The 15,896-nt window shown below is 44.5% G+C and overlaps 1 protein-coding gene and 1 long non-coding RNA gene across 2 annotated transcripts in view; one reads left to right on the plus strand and one right to left on the minus strand.

The window, feature by feature from the left end:
• rasip1 (Ras interacting protein 1) overlaps positions 1-6,168 on the plus strand; it is a 12,113-nt gene extending 5,945 nt beyond the window's left edge. The window contains exons 10-16 of the mRNA XM_050047346.1: positions 66-106; positions 407-561; positions 680-792; positions 3,074-3,368; positions 5,174-5,337; positions 5,425-5,566; positions 5,660-6,168. Coding sequence (XP_049903303.1) covers positions 66-106; positions 407-561; positions 680-792; positions 3,074-3,368; positions 5,174-5,337; positions 5,425-5,566; positions 5,660-5,838 — 1,089 coding nt within the window. The 3' untranslated portion in view covers positions 5,839-6,168. The remainder of the gene's footprint in view (positions 1-65; positions 107-406; positions 562-679; positions 793-3,073; positions 3,369-5,173; positions 5,338-5,424; positions 5,567-5,659) is intronic.
• Positions 6,169-13,930: 7,762 nt separating this feature from the next.
• The window catches only part of LOC126392231 (uncharacterized), a 30,630-nt gene continuing 28,664 nt past the window's right edge, over positions 13,931-15,896 (minus strand). The window contains exon 3 of the long non-coding RNA XR_007570155.1: positions 13,931-14,584. This is a non-coding gene — a long non-coding RNA (uncharacterized LOC126392231). The remainder of the gene's footprint in view (positions 14,585-15,896) is intronic.

The following is a 15,896-nucleotide window of genomic DNA, read 5'->3' on the forward strand; positions in this document are numbered from 1 at the left end:
CTCCCCCTCCCCCACCCCCACACTAACCCGACATGTCTCTTTTCTTTCTCCAACTCTCTTTACAGGATAACATTAAGGAATTTGGGGATAAGCATCCCACGCAAAAGTAAGAACATTTTTGTTCTACGTCATGTTTCCTCTGTTTAGAGATTTCCAGCTGAGTGATTCATGATACATTTGTGCTTGCGTTGTTATATCTTTGGTAGATTTTTGTGGTATGATGAAAGCATTGTAACACGGTGATGTTAAAATATGGCTCAAATATAGCTGGGTAATAATAACTGGGTCTATTTTTACTCACAGTATGGTGTGTTTCTGTTTTAAAGCATAAACAAAACACTGACAGGAGAATGTTCACAAATATTTCACAGCTAAGATAACTTTGGCATGACATAAATGTGTCTAGCTCCACAGAGCAGGAAGGTGAGATAAGCACACCGAATGTCCAGAAACTGTCATCGGACCTGCGACCTCTGATGTTCTGGATGTCAAATGCCACAGAGCTCCTCAACTTCTTCCAGGTCAAAGTTGAGGTCATGGAGAAAGAGTGGGAGTTTGAGGGTGAGAGGGATTTTAAGATCCTTCAGAAGAGATGAATAATCACAGAACTTTGGCAAAGATGGACACAGAAACTAAAGCAGACACAAAATCATTCATCTCACTGATCTTTTCTTTGAAGCTCCGGGGGACCCAGTTTTGACGGCCGACATGGACACCTGCTCAGAAGCTCTCGCGCAGCTGGATGACGTCATCATGCACACCTTCCAACAGTGTGTGTATCACCTCACCAAGGTACAGTTTGAATTTGCAACAGCTGCGACTATGTAGTGCCTCCATCCCCCCTTTATCACGCCCCCTTTTAACCAAGTGGCATGAACACAAACACACACCCTCACACACAAACACTTGACCTACATGCCAAATTTCAGCCTCCTAGGGCAAACTGTGGCCACCAAGGGCTTGGGAAATTGTTGTGGGCGGACCAACTGACAGAGCGAGCTACAGAGCTGCGGGTGCAGCTAAAACCAAGACATAAAGCTGTGTCCCAATTCCATACTACACACTAATTCTATACATTACACCACTTTTCTAATTATCACCATGTACTGTGTTAACAAACTCAACATACTTTACCATTTTACAGATGCGACGCCAGATCACAATCAAACTGCAACTTTGGAATACCACACTGCCAATTAAACTTCACAAAGAGACAGCAAAATATCTTTCTGAAGACTTAATACATATTTTTTTGTTTTCCAAGATGTTTCTGGAGCTGTCTCACCACCACCCACAATTTATTTTAATTTTTTCCAGCTGTGAGCAGCTCCTCCGGTCCCTTTGTGCTTTGCATTCAGGGAGAACAGAGTGCGTCAACAGCACACTTGAAAATTGACTGTATTTAATAAACATATCGTCTAATTTCAGTATACTTCCTTTTGTCTCTTTTCCAGTGTAAACACACTACATACTAAAAACCTGTTTAGAGTTAGTATGTAGTGTGGATTTGGGACTTGCCGACATCCACGCAGCCACATTAGAGGCTAACATGTTCACAATGAAAATGGGGAGCTTATCTGTGTTCCCAAGGTCCTTTGTTCCCCAGCTCAATATCTTCTTAAAGGGAAACATTGGTATTTTTAATCCTGGACTCTATTTGACCATGTTTTTGTGACTAAATGACTGATGAAGACAACAGTTTTTGAAATTGGTCCTGTATTGAGAGACACGGCTCCACCCGCAGCAGCGAAACAGGCTGCAATGTGATCCCTACGGGCAATTGGGCACTGTCAATTTACAGCCATTAAGATACTTGTTTTTGCCACTGACCGCATCAGATTATTACGAGACATGACAGACAACATTGTAGAAAAACCCCACAGAGAAACGAAACATTTTCTCTTACTTTTTGCTGGTGTGTTTGTTATTGTGCCCAGTCTCGTTCAATTCATTCTGAAATCTTGCAAGAGGTGACTTGTTGCAGGAAATACAACGGTGGAAATGTTGGTGAGAGTTGGTGAGAGGAGCGATGGGAAGAGTTTGTTGTGCTGAAGTACAAAGGAGTGTATCTTACTCTTATCTAAAGTTTTACAGTGTCATGACGAAAGATTTTGCTGATTTTAAAAATGTGGAAAAGTCAATGAGATTTCAGAACGGTCAAACCGTGTGTAAGTGAAAGACAAGGAAAACGTTTCATGTCTCTATAGGGTGCTCTCTGTGATGTTGTCAGACACTTCTAATAACAATCTGAGCCTGTCAGAGGCAGAAACAAGCACTTCTAATGGACGTAAATTGATGTTACACATCGCCTGTAGGGATTGCACCGCAGTCTGTTTCGACAATGCAGCCGCAGCGGTCTCTCTCATTACTGGAACAATTTCAAAAATTGTCTCCATTAGTCACTTAGACACAAAAACATGGGAAAATGAGGTCCTTGTTCAAAAATACAGAAGTTTTCCTTTAATATGGCTCATTAAGGAGACCTTTATGTTCTCAGCAGTGTTTTTCCCTCGGCCAAATGTTCAGTGTATGTTTTCCATAGTCAGTATGTTGAAGTCACCCACCTACAGCTCATAACCTACTCCTTAAAACATGCACCCTCAAATTTGCATTGGTATTAACACATGTATTACCATGTTCACCATCTTAGTTTAGCATGTTAGCTTTGTGATCACAAAGTACAGCAGATAAATGACAAATAAAACATTTGACCCAATGATAATGCTGGAAAAAAGTCAAAGGAACACCAGTTCTTAGAAGCCATCCAGAGGGGTACATGAACATCTGTAGCAAATTTCATGAAAATCCACCCAACAGCAGCTGAGAGGCTTCAATCTTAACCACAAACCTCATGGTGGTGCAAGAGGAAGAGTCAGAGGATTACCAAACTCAGTAGGATTCACCTTCTGGCAATCCATCAACATTTTGTTTAAGTCTTTCAATGGTGGACTGACTGAGAGAACTCTCCACCTTCTTCTCCATCCTCATTTTCATCTATCCCAATTTAATCTGTCCCCTTACCGTCCATCATTCCAGCAATAAACCCATATTGCTGTCCCTTCTGTCCACACAGACCCTGTACTCACTCCTCCCAGCTCTCCTGGACACCAACCCATTCTCCAGCGAGGAGAAAGAGAAGGAGAAGGACGGAGCTCGGGGTGCAGAGGGAGAGGAGAAAAGAGGAGAGGAAGGAGAGGTGGATGATGTATCCACCTTGCCGCCCAGAGTCGCCGGGCTGGTGGAAGTGTATCGCTGTTCTCTGATGCTGTCGCGGGAGGCGTGTCTGTCCCCGCCACTCACCTCCCAAACCTTTGGCTACCTCTTCTTCTTCACCAACACCTCCCTGCTCAACACTTTGCTGGAGAGAGGTGAGAGGGCACAGGTTAAAGGTTAAAGGGAGCATGTGTGACTTTTGTTTTGGTCTGGAGATAATGGTAAAGGTGCTGTAACTCTGGAGAAGGAAAGTTAGGTTGGTGGTTTGGTCCAACTACTAACCCAAAGCGTTGGTATTTTATGACCTGGGAATGAGACTCAACTATCTTTCTCCAGAGTTACATACAGCACCTCTAAATGCTAAAATGCAGTGCAACAGTAGGACAAGTTATTTATAATACCAGTTATAAAGCAATATCTAGTTTCTTACATTAGGGTTGCAAGGGTAAGAGATATTCAAGGTACGATAACCGTCTCAGAACTTATGGCGGTTTCGCAGTATCACGGTATAAAATAATTCATATTATGATCAGCTTAAATGTACCTTGAACCAGTGGTTCCTAAATGGTGGGTGGCGGTCCAAAAGTGGGTCACAGGTCCATTCTGAATGGACCGCAAGTGACTTGCAAACTAGTCAAGTTTGTAAAAAGTGCATTTTATTTTTAAGCAAGGTGAATTTTCAGCTTAGAGCTTTACTTTGATGTGCTGTTCTCTGCTGTTGAGTGATTGACTGACGGACAGCTACTTGACAAGAGACAGCAAACCAGCTCGACGACATGTCCAAACGCAAGTATGACGCCAAATGTATTAAACTGTGTGGACCTTAATCTAATGACGGAGGAGAAATCTTGACCCTGTGGCTGGACCAGTTGGGAACCACTGCCTAAAAGGAATGAAAACAGAAGGGTTATTGTTGGTTGAACAAACTTTTTATCACTATAATTGAAACTTGAAACCATTTTGTTAATGGAAGTATGTAAAAATTCTCCCCTTAGACAATACCTAAAACAAAGGGAAGATTGAATGCCTAGTTGCATTTTTTTTTTCAATATCGTGGATAAGCAAATGTACATAGTGTGACAACTGTCAAATTATGTATGTATCACGGTATACCTTGAAACCAATAGATCGCTGCAACCCCATCTTACAGTAAGCTCCTGGTCATACCAGACCAAGCAAGGCTTTAATGGCAAAACTTTGTGAGTGTATTACATTGAGCAATGGTGTTTTATTGTTTATGAAATATACTTTTATTTCGTAAAAGAAGGAATCTATTAATTCTTCTTTCACAGGTTAGATAGTCTTGCCTTAAAGCTGTGGTAGGCAGTTTAATTTTTGCGTCATTGGGCGAAAAATCCTATAATAGACTTTGAGCCTATTTTAAATAAAGTGGTCTGAGAGAAGACTTGACTTGGCTCGGTTTTCAGGCTTTAGAAAATCTAGCTGGTGACGGGAGACTTCGGCCAATCACGGGTCCTTTCAGAGAGAGCAGCTGTCAATCATGTAAATCACTGCTCATGAACTGTGGTGAAACATGGCAGCACTGATCAAATACGAATCAAGATTCTGTTACTGCATTGCCTAATTCTCGCCTCAGATGTTTTCACAAACATATTTCAGTGTACTGTTTAGCTGTAAAATGAGAAAGGTTGTGACCCGGGCCACCATGTTGGAAACAGTCGAGCTGAAAAGAAGCAGTGTCCACTGCCCCGACCAACTTTCTCATGTTACAGCTAAACAGTACACTAAAATATGTTTGTAAAAACATCTGAGGTGAGAAATAGGCAATGTAGTGACAGAATCTTGATTCATATTTGATCAGCGCTGCCTAGTTTCACCGTTTGATCGCAGTTCATGAGCAGTCTCGGTTCTGTTTGCTTTCACAGAAAGTGACAGCAACTGAAAAAGTAACCTACTGTAGCTTTAAAGATTTTTGTCGTCCTGTTCTCTCTCTCTCTAGATGGACTGTTTTCGTGGTCCAGAGCGGTCCAGATCCGTACAAACTTGGACCTGGTGTTGGACTGGCTACAGGGGGCGGGACTCGGAGACATAGCCTCTGAGTTTATGAAGAAACTGTCAGTCACAGTCAACTTCCTGTGTATTCCCAAGACTCGTCTTATCCAGGTAACACAGCTACATGTGCAGGAAGCCCTCTGAGCCCAAAGATTATTAACTGTCATCTGATCTCTCTGTTAACCTCTCGTCTCCCAGTCGTCCTGGACCAGTCTACAGGAGGACCATGTCTTGTTAAGTCCTTCCCAGTTGCACCACCTGCTCACCCATTACAAGTTGGGTCCAACCAGAGCCCCGCCAGCATCCTGGGCCCCTCCACCAGGCACAGAGCTGAGTGGAGGTAACACAAATATAAATAAAACTAAGAGTAATAATCCAACTAGTGAAATGATCTGCTCAGTCAGCTGTTTCTTTTCCTACCCTGATCTTTCAGACATCTTTGAGAGCTTCCTGGACCATCCGCCTCTCATCCTGCCAAATGAGACTCCACGCCTTGACCTCTCCCAGCCAATCCCCAGCCCTGAGCTCCAAAAGGAAGTGACACGTCTCCGCACCTTCTTGTGGGGACTCGACCAGGATGAGCTCCCCGCCAATCAGAGGACTCGGCTTTGAGGAAGCCCATATTTGTCTCTCTATGGATGCCTCTCAGAAGTGAAAAAGAAAATCTCCAAGAACAACATCACCAACAAATGAACATGTCTGCATTTGGTTGCCTGGCTGTGTTTTTCCATATCAGTTCATGTATCCATTTAAATATTTTCAGGTAAAATAAATGTATTGGCTTTGGTATGTCTTTATAGGTTTTATTTTAAAGCAGCTAGTAAAACCCATGTCTGTCGGGCCACGCAGTGTTATGCTTTACGTGACTTGTTTTACTTGGCTCCCATGTATGTTTTTAAACTACTTGTTTTTAATAAAACGCTGAATTCTAGTCCTAAAGACCTGCAGTTTCCGTGTGATCTTTGACAAGCCAGTTTCCCACAGCAGGGCCCCTGGGGCTTGGCACTCGCCTCAACATCAACACCAAAGGAATATTCCACAAGGTGGCGATGCAGGATTCATTCCCCTTTGACGTTAACTGATGAGTGTGCAGGTAGAATTGCTTGACTAAGGAGGCGATCATACAACTACATTATCGTCTGCTCCAGAGGCACACTCTCATTTCCTGTAATCTTGGGAGCTTTTTACGAAGGGAGGCCATGACTCAAGCAAGCAAATGAGACTGTGACGACCACACACAAAGGTTACCTTTACCAAGGTGAGCTGTTGTAAAGGTCAAAGCTGGTGACTTACGAGCAGGGGAGATTTTTCATTTCCCTTTGTTGATGTGACACACTCCAGTGGTCTGATTAGTAGGGTTTCCCATTTCATTTATGTGGTACAATCCCTTGGCCCTATAAAAAATAAAAACACTCGAGCTCATTAAGCATAAATTAACAAGTGGCTGTCATGTGCAGACAGCAGACAGGTGATATCATCAACAGGAGTGAGTAATAGCTTCACTTGAACTGTCACTAGTAATATCCAGTCAATATCCCTGTCTAGTCAGCCAGACCTCTTTGGAAAACAGTTCACCACTTTCTTTGTTTTGAGAATGAAGCCCCTATGACGTCTCTACAAACTCGACTTATCATGCTCCTCCTTTTGGCGCCCGACCAAATGGCTTCCTTTCTTCCGGTCAGCCTCTCAGATGAATTCCTTTACGGTAAAAAGCTCAAAAAAACATCAGTCCCGTGAGAGACCCCCCCCCTGCTTACATCACCACAGTTGCCTCCGGTTCTGTCTCCCCAATTTCTTACTGTGCTGACATCAAAAACATGCCACTGAGAAAGACCGGTTATAGATTATGAATCATGAGAAGAGGCTCCCTGTGGTCACATTTATCAATTAAGTGATTGTAATCACTCTCATTTGAAATTCAGTGTGGTGTATGAGTGAGAGTGAGACTGTGTTTGTGTGCTAATTTCAACTTTCCAGTAATGTCAAACAGATGTAGTCTGTAGCTTTATAATTAACCACAGATGGGGCTCAGACTGGTATAGGTCCGTGCTGATTGTGTGATATTACAGTCGTGTGTGATACAATATGGTGACCAATGTCTGAGTACTACTTCTCTGTGATCTCAATCACTGACACAGACTAAATGTCATACACACTTTCACCCAGAATTGCGTAGTCATACATGCACACACAAACCTCTTTCTCTCCCACACACACACACACAAGCACACACGCACTAAGTAGACTTCTTTACCCAGGTGCAGAGCCCCACACCTGTTGTAGCAGCTCTCTGTAATTAGCTCAACACAATTATCATTGGTGGATGGAGGGGAGGGGAGGGTGAAGACAATGGGGCAGTTATTCTCCCCCTATCATCTCCTCCTCTCTCCCTGCTGTCGAGTAATGAAAGATTCTTCCCTTCTTCAAAGAGACGGAGTTTCCTACAAAACAGCTGAGTCAGAGGAGAAAAGAGAGAAGGATGAAAAGAAAAGGAGAACAGTAGGGAGGCGAGCGCGGTAATGCAATGCTGCTGGTGTGAGGCCCGGCGGACCACAGTGATTGTGTTCATTGTTGTTACACACAGGAGTCATTTTCAGGAACCAGAAAGGGCCCATGGCTCTCACACTTAACACTAACAGCTACAACCTGGAAAAGCCTCAGTATCTACCCGTGATCTGGAAACACTTTACCTGACCTCTGCGTCATCCTGAAACCCAAAGTAAAAGGAGGGTTTTCAAGTTGTATATACGTCAGGGGAAAGGGCAGGATAGCATGACTGTAAGGCTACTGATGGAAGGTGTGAGACATGTTTTATCAGGAAGTCGGGGGGGAAAGTGTGAGGGGTTAATACCAAAGGAGTCATCATTACCAAAACCTGCAGAATCTGGTTTCTTATACCAGTGGGGACGTAAATTATGGGGGGGCAATGTTACTTTTATGAGTCTGGCTCCTAAGAAATAAAGCAAAATTTCTCATTTTGGGTCTCAGATTGAAAATATTTAAAGGTCCAGTGTGTCGAATTTAAAGGGATATATTGGCAGAAATGGAATATGATATAATAACCATGTTTTCTTTAGTGTATAATAACCTGAAAATAAGGGTTTCACTGCCATGTTTCTACGGTAGCCCAGAACAGATAGACATTTTCACATTGGCCACTATAGTTTCAAGGCTCTCCACAACGAGAGCATCAGTAAAACATATTTATTTTCTAAATATGAAACTGCTTTATTCAGTGTTTTAACTGGTTTTAATCACCTGTCCATTTGTTTTGGAGAGAAAGAGACCTCTGCACATAACTGACCCTTTGCTTAGTCCGTAGCATCGGGCCGGCTCAGACCAGGGTCCGACAACAACACAGCTGTGCTCCAGTGACTTCATTTTCAGGCTGGTTTTGTGGATTTGGAGCTAAATGTTGTGCCTGGGGCATGTCGTGTATTAATGATACTCGTTACCTGGAGAGGTTGGAAAAAGATATGTGTCTTCCCTGTTCCAAAACCAAAATCAAACCCTGACAAGTGTAGGGTTAGCTAGCTAGCTACTGAAGATATAGCCTACTGAATGTATACACATGCTGCTTTTGCTTTTTAATGATTATAACAGTGAATAAAGACCGACCCTGCTGTACAGGAACCAGTGAAGGGAAGCAGGGAAACTTTGCTGATGTGTCATCGCATTGTGGTCCGGGTCGGTGTGCTGGCAGCGGCATGGGGGTGAAGCCAAAAACCGTTCATCTGCACACACTGCGATGACACACAGTTGGTTCAATATCAGCAAAGTTTCCCTTTATATTCATTGTCTTGTGTGGCGATCAGCAGTGATGTGGTGGTTCACTTTCACACTGTGATCTGTAGCCTATAGTTCGGCTTTAGCCTCTAACTATCTTTGTCTTTTTAACCTGTTGTTGCTGCTGAGTCAGTTTGACATCCTGGATATATCCTGCAAACACAGACTGTAGACCCCTCTGTCTGCTTCTCTCTGGAATCACTGTTTCATTTTTCCAAAAAATATGATAATATTACTTCAGGGAGTGCAGTTAGTTACAGAGTGGGCTCTATGCTTACTCCGACAGCTTGTCAGACCATCACAAAGAGGCAGGGCTTGGCGAAAGGTCAATTCAGCCCCCAGTAAAAACCTCCTGAACAATGAACGCTGAAGGAATTCTAACCAGGAGAAGTTTCGGCTGGTTGCAATCTGCAATCCTCAATGCTAGATGCCACTAGCTAGATGATTATATGCCATAATATATTCTGCTTCTGCCAATATACCCCCCTAAATCCCACACACTGGACCTTTAAAGACCAAAGGAGTCATCATTACCAAATACTGCAGAATCTGGTTTCTTACTCCAGTGGGGACCTACACTGTGGGGGGTAATATTACTTTTATGAGTCTGGCTCCAAAGAAATAAAGCTACATTTCTCATTCTGGGTCTCAGATTGAAAATATTTAAGGACTGCAGTCACTGGAGAGTCAGCTCAGTCTGAAACATAGTGAGAGTGGAATATTTTGCATGGCTCCAGGCTGAGTCCTGTGTTATGGCCAGGAAGGAAACAAGGGATCAGGGGAATCTCTGTTAGGTCACAGACAGACAAAAAGACAGACAGGGGGTGTAGGAATCTGCGAGAGTTCTGAGACGAGTGGTGAGAAGGTCAGAGGTGCTGGGAGGGAAATCAGTCAGATGCAGACAGACGGCAGACTGTGGCTGAGGTCGGAGATGGGGAGACTCGTGGATGAAACGGACAGCGGGGCCTCAGTGAGATGACTAAAAGGCCGAGAGGGACAGATCTGTTTTCTCCTGATTACGTCACCCGAACGTGAAATGCACACATAAACACACAAACTTTTTTTTTTTCTTTTTGGTGCACACATGCATGCCCCTACACACAAATGCACACAGGCACACGAGGGGATATAAAAGAACCCCTGTGAGGTCAGATCCACCGTGCTGAGGCTGTCCACTGTTAGTACGACTAGCCAGCTAAGCCTCACAGTCTCACTGGCAGCAACAACCACCACCACCACCAACCACTGTACCCAGCCTTGCCCTGCCCTGCCCTGCCCCGGCCTTCTCTCCACTGGCGGCTGTCTGTCCTGCTGCTGCTGCTGCTGGTTCTCCGAGGCAGCGGAGCGTTTATGTGTGTGCTGTTCAATTTGGGAGCGGGCCAGCGCCACCAATTTGGGAACTGGTGGTCTTTTCCTCTTTTCCAAAATGCCCTCATCTACCTTTTCCCTCCTTTCCTCTCGTTTTCCTGCCTCTCTCTCCCTCGTTCTCGCTCAGTATGTTTCTCTCGGGCCGGGGGGCCTGTGGGCCTGTGGGTAGGGGCCTTATTCCATCAGCCTGGGGCTTCTGTCAGAGGCTTGTTCCATTTTGCGTCATGGTGTTGACTGAGCGGACCCCACACTTAACTCCCATAGAGCTATGGGGTTGGGCGGCAGGGCAGCCGGCGCGGGCTAACGCGGCCCCGTGTTCAGCGTGGTAATCTGATGGCCGTGTTTATTTTATGCTGCTCTCCTTTGATGGAGCAGAAAAAGTCTTTGGGCTTTTTGTTTCAGCACTTTCACTGCCAGGTCAGAGGTGCTCGCCGTGGTTACGCTCAGGAAGAATAATATTTGCCCTTATATTCGCTCCAAACAGGCTTTTTTCCATATTAGTGTCAGGGATACTCTCTGGGTTTCTGCCTTCCACTGATTCGGCACATTGGAGGTGAAGGGTGGTTGGGGGACTGCACCTCAAAAGGATCGCTCCCTGGAGGATAACAGGGGTGTTCCACAGGTCGTCCCCGGGGCCTTTTCCTATACCCCTGAGTGAACCCCCGTCACACTCAGCTGCAGCCCTGAGAGACAGCCCTGCAGCCGTATATATAAGTCCCAGTAGTGAAGGAAAACACACACATAAACACATGAAAACACTCTCCCTCCTGCTTGGCTGCCCCCGGACTCCACCTCAGCTGTCAGTCGCCCTAACCTCCCAGGGGTTCTTTTTAAATGGAGTTACCAAAAAACAGTTACCTCTCCTTGTCTGCCTTTCGCTGCCTCACCTCAAAACTCACACACCCACCCATCCGCCTTGTGTCAGCTGTTTCAGATGGGTCGAAAAGCCAGGGAACCGCACAGAGTCATTATGTGAGGTTTTGACTTTTGACAGAACTGTCCATGTCCGCCGGATCAAATTCCGACCCCAATTTGTTCCGCACAGCCAAGTCCAAATAAGGTCTCATGTGTTGCCCCTCATCGTAATGTTCGGCATCTCTATTGAGCTTTACAATGTTGATCTGACCTGGGAAAGTGGCGACTTGCAGGACTTGCTTTGTCACGCGAGAATGCTTTTCACTTTGAAGATTAATCAGTACGTAGCCTCTGAGAGAAGAAGCCCAGACTGCGGCCGGGATATTATTTATCTATCTCGATTTTGTTATTGTAATTGGCCGAGGTCGGCGCTGTGATCATAATATTACAGGAATGAATCAATGTCACACAAGATAAGACACCCTGGGGAGTTTTATATGGATAATGTTTCATTTCCTTCTGGGTTGTTCATTATTTATGATCTGAAAAAGACTGGGTTTGGGCCAGATAGGAACAATACACACACGCACACACACACACACACACACACACACACACACACCGACATGCATAAACAGAAACTAGATCACCATCAACCGTCATCTATCTTATCTTTTCATGGGAGATGAATAGAGAAGCATGCACAGGAAGGACTGTTTACACTTCCTGCCCTCCTCCATATATCCATTATCCACCTCTCTGTTGTAACACATTAAACATGGAGCTGGCCTCCTCTGTAGCTGTGAGGTATGTGCTTACTCACAGATGAAACTCTGATGTAATCCAGGGGAAACAGGGATACATGAAGGGGGAAGCACTACCCTGGTGGTAGGTAATCCAATCCCTCCTGGTGCAATTTAGCAGCTCAAAACAATTACCAACTGGCTGCCCCCAAATCAGCGCCGGCAGCCAGACAAAAAGAGACTTTGCTTGTTAGTAGACGCTGATGTAAAGTCAGATTTAGCAGGTCACTACAGACCAGGGGAAGTTAATCTGGATCAGAGTCTGGCAATGTTGTGTTTCAAACTGATCTTGAAAGCCTCTGCAGATGGTACAGTGTGGGAGACAGTAGAAAAGCCGGGTCGGTGAGTCATAAAGAGGCGCTGTCAGTCAAACCTAAAGATTCAGCAGCCAGAAATCTCCCTGTGAGGCGTGTGTGTGTGTGTGTCCGCATCGTCCCACTCACTGTCACCCAATCAGGGGGTGATTAAAGAGGATCGCCTTTCCTGTGACGTGTCTCTATCTATATCCCTCTTCCTGTCCCACAGTTGTCCCAACACCCTTCAGATGGGTAATAGTCTGTTTTAAGTCTATGCCATCGCTATCTTTGTTCAGTCATTCTCTTCCATATCATCACCAGTGGCACCCACAGATATGTTTCATAGGGGTGGCCACATGGGACCACAGAAAATCTTTGGGTGACACCAAAACCAAAAGCCATAACTGAATTTCAAGAAAATGATGAAGCTGTTTCAGTATAAAGGCTATTTGAAAACATTGTTAATAAGGGAAGTTAAGGAATGAATCCAGAGGTGTGGACTCCAGTATTATGACTTGGACTCGAGTCACAAATTTGATGACTTTAGACTCGACTTGACCGAACCATAAGAGACTTGCAACTCAACTTGGACCAATGACCGTGACTTCACTTGGACTTCCCTTTTGACTTGAAAATACTTGATACCTTCCCCGAGCCCAAAGATTAACAAGTACGTTCTTAAAAAAGTCCTAAATCAACAACACTACACATTCTCAAGGAATCGACACTTAATTCCCCAGATGATTCACTTTGTTTCAACCGATTTGACAGCATCTGATCAAGTTGCAGGAAAGAACCACGCAGAACTAACGTTATGTTACTCAGTGCCAGAAAAAGTATCCCAAAGATCATTTCATTGTATAAGTATGCAGGGGTCAACAAAAAATAAATTGCAGTAAGATGCAACACCATCCAAGCAACTTGTTTTAACAAATAAATACACATTTTAAAAAGCATTAATGATTTCCGTAAATGTATTATATTATTATTCTGTTGTTAAAATGGCATTACATTTGGTGAAGAGTGCATTATGGCTTGAGGGGGACTCAAAACTCAAAATTTGAGACTTGGGACTTGACTTGGAACTCCTCAGGCTTGAGTGCAAAGACTTGAATCTTACCTGTGACTTGCAAAACAATGACTTGTTCCCACCTCTGCATGTATCTATACACGTGAAGTCATTCATTGTTCTTCATTGTCCTTTTCCTTAAAAAGACACTACATTGATAGTGAGGGACAAAACATTTACTGGCACCGAGCCTTCTCAAGTAAAGTGGAGACTTGTGGGCACCCGTAAACCCAATTTAATTCCAGTATCTTGAGGTGAGAGTTCAAGAGACCCCTGTGAAAATGGCTATCCCAGACCCTTTCGAAAATTTTGCCTAATTTTGAACCATTATTTAGTCCCCTTCCCGACAAGCCATGCCAACATGGTTGCCTAAGGTTTTCTAGTTTCACAAGATGCCAATACCTTTGCACTAGCTTAAAAAATGAGCACGCCACAGCTTCTTAACGACTCTTGAGTAGAGACTTTTAAAGTCCAGGTTAGACTGGACTTTAAAAACTGTTAACCAAACTGTTTTCACCATTTCTGTTTCCAGGATTTTTTGGGCCGGCCCAAAAAGCGTGCTTAAAGACGCACTAGAGCCATCCCAAACATAACCCTCCTCTGCTAAACAAAAACTGTTACTACTTATGTTACAGCATATAGCATCGGTGTCACTTTATTCGCCCCATGTGTGATTGTTGAGTTCACTACATCCTACGAGCTCTAGCTGCTAACGAGAGGCAGCCAGCCATTATATCAGCAGGGTCATGGCCCTCCCTGGCCCCTCCTTTGGGACGCCACTGAGCATCATTTCATTTTTCACTGGTGATTAGCTTTTCTCAATGATCGTGTCATCATTCTCTCTCCAGTCATCCAAACCCAATCCTTTCTTTTCTCTCTTCACGTGTCACCACCCCATCGTCGTCATCCCTCTCTGTTTCCAAGGATAGCCTCTGTCACTGTGTTTATTGTCTTTAGTGTCAAACCTAGACCTGTGTCTGTCCAGGCATCCTGTTCCATCCCCTCCCATCCCACTCTTTGTCGTCATCCATTTCATTTCTCCCCATTGCTCGTCCTGTTGTTTCTGGGCTTTCAGTCCAGTCTGCTGCGGGGAATTTCCTCCTTATCGTTCACTGGGCCATTCCTTGCATTCCTGGCATGTTTCCTGGCACTACCGGGGGTCCGGCCAGATGCGAGGGCGCCTGTAATACAACGCAGACAGTGAGGCCAACTGACACCGTTCATGCATGCAGCAGTGACCTTCTGATGTGAATGGACAGTGTGATTGATGAAGAGAAAGAGGATGAGGAGCCAGGGAGCGAAGGGAGGAGGAGACATAAAAAGACAGTGGCGGGTGGCGGGGGCGTAATGGCAATTTGTGTGAACTCTGTGCCAAAAATAGAATAATCTGGATAGCTTTCATTTCTGAGTCCTTGACTCACAGACTGTTATTGATAAAAGTAGACATGTAAGGCATTTTAAACATCTCCCGACAGAGCAGTTTGTGGCTAATTGGGAACAGCAGGGGGTCATAGTGCACATAAACATTGGGAACAAGAATAGAGAGATTAGAATAACTTTCATGTCATTCCTCTTAGTCACAGCCCTCCAAGGATAAAGGTGGTTCTCTAAGTGCACACTAAACAAAGCTTTTGTTAGTTCCCACCATGAACAAAGGTCAGGAAAATAAAACTGGAAAGACATGGAGGGTGTGACAGGTCGTGCAGATGTACAAGTAAAAGATGGTCGTTGTCAGCTGGAGATAATGATAATGGTGGTTACGAAGAATGCATGCAAACACATCACTTCCATATCTTGCTTTCACTATTCCTGAGATAAGATGTCCGAGAAGGATGAGGGATAGATAGTTCCCAGTTTATATAAACATTTACGGTAAATGTTTTCTTTCTACAGGAGAATGCAGCAGATCGAAACTGAACTGCGACAACAACTGCAGAAACTTCAATCTCAGAGAGGGAGACAGTGTATCTTCTGTGCCGTGTTTGCACCGCTTTAAGTCAAAGTCACTTCAAACCAAAGTTGACATTTCAGTGAACTTGAGGTCCGCCTCCCCTCCCTGTGCGGTCAAAGCACAGCCTGCCGAATGTGGAGAGAAGTCTTTCTGAAACATTTTCAAATGCTCTCTGCCTCCAAACTGTTGTACTCAGCTCCCCGATCCTGATGTCCGTACGCCGTTTGAAAACATAAACAGTGACAACATGCGGATATGAAATTTCCTTTCCTGTGTTTGCTCACAGTTATGATGAAATTTACACACTCTGCACGGCTGACGCACAGGAAGTGGTCGGCAGAACGACGGTAGAATCAATACAGCTGCCCATGTGTGCTGTTATATGTTGTGTTATCTGCTATCATTGTTGTAGGAGGTTGATTTACGATTGTCAGCGTGTAATGAGCGTTAATTTAATGAATGGAGAGTGATGGAGGGGCCTGATGTGCGTCAGCATTCACAGAAGCAGCCCGGCCATGTCAGGTTAAAGGGGGGTAGTGGGT

This window comes from Epinephelus moara, chromosome 6, assembly GCF_006386435.1.
Source record: "Epinephelus moara isolate mb chromosome 6, YSFRI_EMoa_1.0, whole genome shotgun sequence".
NCBI classification, from domain to species: Eukaryota; Metazoa; Chordata; class Actinopteri; order Perciformes; family Serranidae; genus Epinephelus; species Epinephelus moara.